The sequence below is a fragment of the Lottia gigantea genome (assembly GCF_000327385.1).
Source record: "Lottia gigantea unplaced genomic scaffold LOTGIsca_163, whole genome shotgun sequence".
NCBI classification, from domain to species: Eukaryota; Metazoa; Mollusca; class Gastropoda; family Lottiidae; genus Lottia; species Lottia gigantea.
The window spans coordinates 7,248-12,422 of NW_008708015.1; the positions used below are offsets into that span (position 1 = coordinate 7,248).

Sequence of the window (5,175 nt, forward strand, 5' to 3'; positions counted from 1 at the left end):
TCATTATCCACACCATACACAACTGGTTATCTTTATGGTGTTAGAATATCTTTAGATAATTATACTGTATTTATTATTGTACTAGTATTAAAATTAAAACTGCATTCAAAGAACAAGTTTGATGTAATAGAGTTTTACGTCTCAACCAGGTGCCTTCGTGAGTTCAATATGATTGAATATTACAATTTCGTTTCGTCATTATTTTCGTCGACCTATAATGCAGACCGACAAAAAAATAATAATAAGGAAACAAAATTGTAACCTTATTTCAATTAGCTCGCAGTGTGTTAGATACATGCTTTCTAACCTGTTTCTATATTTATGATTATTATACAAACTCTCTGGTACTCTATGCATTATATATCACTGATTTCCTTAAACCACAATAGCTCTATCTATCTTATCTGATTCTTTTAATTTCATGAAATTATTTTTTCGTCCTTAATTTGTCAAACGAAAAAACTTTTTATACATGATATTATGATTTTGTGAAATTGTATGAATTTTGTCCGTCCTGTTTAATTATGTATTTATTTATATTTGTTTATTGACATAAAACCGTCCAATTTGCATATCAACTATATTCCTGTTGTTACATTCCCTGGAGAATATATTCTTGTTGTAACATTCCCTGGAGAATATATTCCTGTTGTAACATTCCCTGGAGAATATTTTTATGTTGTAACATTCCCTGGAGAATATATTCCTGTTGTAACATTCCCTGGAGAATATATTCCTGTTGTAACATTCCCTGGAGAATATATTCCTGTTGTAACATTCCCTGGAGAATATTTTTATGTTGTAACATTCCCTGGAGAATATGTTCCTGTTGTATTTTATAGAATGATTCATGTCATGTCGTTCCCACTGTCAGTGATGCAGTTAAGAGGGACTGGCATGGAAAAAGTGTCTAGTCATTCGGAAGGGATAATAAACCGAGGCACCGTGTGCTACAGACTATGCACGTTAAAAACCACTCTACAGTTGGAAATCAATCTAGAGCAAAATTTCCCTCATTACACCTGCCTGGCGTTGCCCGACTTCATTAGCCCACATGATGCAGAAACGTTAGACGCAAAACTTCATTCATTTCATTTTACATTATTTTGTAGAACGATATGATTTGATAAACGTCGTACATTGTTGTTACAAAACTACAACATAATAACTTAGAAGGTTTCAAGACTATTTATTCTGGGAGAAACAATAAACATCAATACAGGTAAAACACAGGAACATCAATACAGGTAAAACACAGGAACATCAATACAGGTAAAACACAGGAACATCAATGCAGGTAAAATACAGCAACATCAATACAGGTAAAATACAGGAACATCAATACAGATAAAACACAGGAACATCAATACAGGTAAAGGAACATCAATACAGGTCAAACACAGGAACATCAATACAGGTAAAATACAGGAACATCAATACAGGTCAAACATAGAAACATCAATACAGGTCAAACACAGGAACATCAATACAGGTAAAATACAGGAACATCAATACAGGTCAAACATAGAAACATCAATACGGATAAAACACAGGAACATCAATACAGGTCAAACATAGAAACATCAATACAGGTCAAACACAGGAACATCAATACAGGTAAAATACAGGAACATCAATACAGGTCAAACATAGAAACATCAATACAGGTAAAACACAGGAACATCAATACAGGTAAAACACAGGAACATCAATACAGGTAAAATACAGGAACATCAATACAGGTAAAATACAGTAACATCAATACAGGTCAAACATAGAAACATCAATACAGGTCAAACACAGGAACATCAATACAGGTCAAACACAGGAACATCAATACAGGTAAAATACAGGAACATCAATACAGGAACATCAATACAGGTCAAACATAGAAACATCAATACAGGTCAAACATAGAAACATCAATACAGATAAAACACAGGAACATCAATACAGGTAAAACACAGGAACATCAATACAGGTAAAATACAGGAACATCAATACAGGTCAAACATAGAAACATCAATACAGGTTAAACACAGGAACATCAATACAGGTCAAACACAGGAACATCAATACAGATAAAATACAGGAACATCAATACAGGTCAAACATAGAAACATCAATACAGGTCAAACACTGGGACATCAATACAGGTAAAATACAGGAACATCAATACAGGTCAAACACAGGAACATCAATACAGGTAAAATACAGGAACATCAATAACACAGGAACATCAATACAGGTAAAACACAGGGACATCAATACAGGTAAAACACAGGGACATCAATACAGGTAAAATACAGCAACATCAATACAGGTAAAATACAGGAACATCAATACAGGTAAAACACAGGAACATCAATACAGGTAAAATACAGGAACATCAATACAGGTAAAACACAGGAACATCAATACAGGTAAAACATAGAAACATCAATACAGGTAAAACACAGGAACATCAATACAGGTAAAATACAGGAACATCAATACAGGTAAAACACAGGAACATCAATACAGGTAAAACATAGAAACATCAATACAGGTAAAACACAGGAACATCAATACAGGTAAAATACAGGAACATCAATACAGGTAAAACACAGGAACATCAATACAGGTAAAACACAGGAACATCAATACAGGTAAAACACAGGAACATCAATACAGGTAAAACACAGGAACATCAATACAGGTAAAATACAGGAATATCTTTACAATAATGTCTGCCATTCATTGCCGTAATATGTTGCAGAACTCTCAAGGTACCTTAAAAGCGTCCATTTAAAAATGTGTCCATATTGACAAAGGGATAATATCTCACGTTCCCAGGTCGCCATGAAAAGGACTGGTTACTGTATGCAACCTAATTTATGTGTACAAGCTGTATGTCTATAATATTTAAAATTTTATTATCATTAGTTTAAATATGCCTTACTAGAACTGCCAAAAGTTCACAAAACCTACGAAAATTGAACTTTGCCACTAAACCATGAACGGCACGGATGGGCGACAATGGGTGTGTGGCAGGGATCCTGTAATGGATAATCGACTCCTTGACAGGATTCTTGTAATAAAGTGTATCTTAAGCATTTTTCTATTATGTACAAAAATAGAACTATTAAAAACAGAACTTGAATCATGTTTTTACTCAGAGTTTCACACTATGCGGTCATCAGACAACTGACCTACTTTCAGCATGCGTCCTACTAAAGCTGGAGAACTAGTTTTGATATTTCTATATCGCTCTAATATTGTATTGAGCAATATTTTAGCAGTGAAAATTTGTATTATTGTATTTACAAACATATATTAGAAAAAAAAGAAATCTCAAGTTCAGAGGCCTGAATTTCTTCATTATTTTCGTCTGGTATTCAACATATAATTTCATGATCCTAAAACACAAAATCAAATATACACGTTATAAACTTGAGCCAGAAATGAGCGTCAAATACAACCCTAAGTTAAGAGACCTTTTCAGACATGACTGGTGAATACTGTCAAATCCACAGTCTATAACTCTAGTCAGACATGACTGGTAAATACAGCCAAATCAACAGTCTAGAGCTTTAGTAAGACATGACTCGTAAATACAGTCAAATCAACAGTCTAGTACTCTTGTCTGACATGACTGGTAAATACTGTCAAATCAATAGTCTAGAGCTCTAGTCAGATATGACTCGTAAATACAGCCAAATCAACAGTCTAGAGCTCTAGTCAGACATGACTGGTAAATACAGCCAAATCAACAGTCTAGAGCTCTAGTTAGACATGACTGGTAAATACAGTCAAATCCACAGTCTAGAACTCTAGTCAGATATGACTGGTAAATACAGCCAAATCAACACTCTAGAGCTTTAGTCAGACATGACTGGTAATTACAGCCAAATCAACAGTCTAGAGCTCTAGTCAGACATGACACGTGACACGTGACAAGATGGCGGCAATAAGAAGTTTTTTGAATGCTCTCTAAATAATTATGGAAGTTTAACTTTATTTAGGCGTCATTTGTCATTATGAATGAGCTAAAATAATGTAGTTAGAGTATGCGATCTTATTATAGTGATTTGTGAATATAATCGAGGAATTCATGTGGTTATTTGGATCAATTCGTGTGTCAGTAGTCCATATTCGTATATGATGAACTCGAACTCAGTGTGTTTAAAATAGTAACTCTCAAAAGATTAAAATGGCTGGTTTACTTGAACACAGGGAAGCTCTGACCCGCATGATTGAAGAAGCAGTTAAAGTGGCAGTAAGTACGGCAATTGAACTTTTTGATAAAAACCTTAGATTGTATGTTGATGGTCGATTAAAATGTTTGGATGACCGTATGTGTCAAATCGAAGAGTCTCACCACTCTGTCAGTATAACACACGACCAGTTTTATGATCAATTAACTGATTTGCAAAATAAACTAGATGCAAAGACTATAGAATTTGAGAAACTGAGCTCTAAAATCAACAGTTTAGAACAGTACACGAGGAAAGCCCATATTCGCATTTTTGGAATTGTCGAATCAGACGGCGAGGATTGTATAGCTATTGCCAAAAAGCTATTCCGTGAGAAATTAGGTATTACCAGTGAAATAAGTATCGACGCCGCCCACAGAGTAGGAGTACCCAAAGGGAGAGGATCGGGTACGAATACTGAGATACCCCGCCCAAGGGGCATTATTGTGAGATTCATACGCCGTGACGAAAGATTTCGTGTTTTATCAAACAGAAAAAATCTTAAAGGTACTGGTGTAGTTATTGTGGAAGATATGACTGTTGAAAATGTGAAACTATTGGACTCGGCTCGCAATAGTCGTCGGGTAAAGTCAGCCTGGTTCACCAATGGTAAAGTCTTTGTTGTTGGCCAAAATGACTATAAATTCAGACTAGAAAGAATCGGTGACCTTAATTCTAAGCTTCCTCCGTTTCCGTGATTTGTGTGTGTATCCCTATATTTTGTACCCATGTATTTGTTAAACGGCCTGTTACATAGTTTGTTTACTTCTACTAATACTTTATTTAAATCATAATAATGTGTCGGTAGTGTACCTTTAAAAATACCCGTTTTGTTTGTTATCAACAAGTGCTCACTGTAATTATCATACAATCCGTACTGATACACTCGAACCCGCTAACAAGCGAGTTGTTATAACTCATCGTCCTATTCAGTCATCGT

The 5,175-nt window shown here is 34.9% G+C and overlaps 2 protein-coding genes across 2 annotated transcripts; both read left to right on the plus strand.

The window, feature by feature from the left end:
- Nucleotides 1-594: 594 nt before the first annotated feature.
- LOTGIDRAFT_89164 (hypothetical protein) lies at nt 595-813 on the plus strand (the record flags this gene model as incomplete). Its single annotated transcript, XM_009051288.1, has 1 exon — nt 595-813. A coding segment is annotated over one exon (219 nt), but the record flags the coding sequence as incomplete, so codon positions are not given.
- A 3,379-nt stretch (nt 814-4,192) lies between these two features.
- On the plus strand, nt 4,193-4,933 carry LOTGIDRAFT_173538 (hypothetical protein; the record flags this gene model as incomplete). Its single annotated transcript, XM_009051290.1, has 1 exon — nt 4,193-4,933. The coding sequence occupies one exon, from the start codon at nt 4,193-4,195 to the stop codon at nt 4,931-4,933; it is 741 nt and encodes a 246-aa protein (XP_009049538.1).
- Nucleotides 4,934-5,175: the final 242 nt, after the last annotated feature.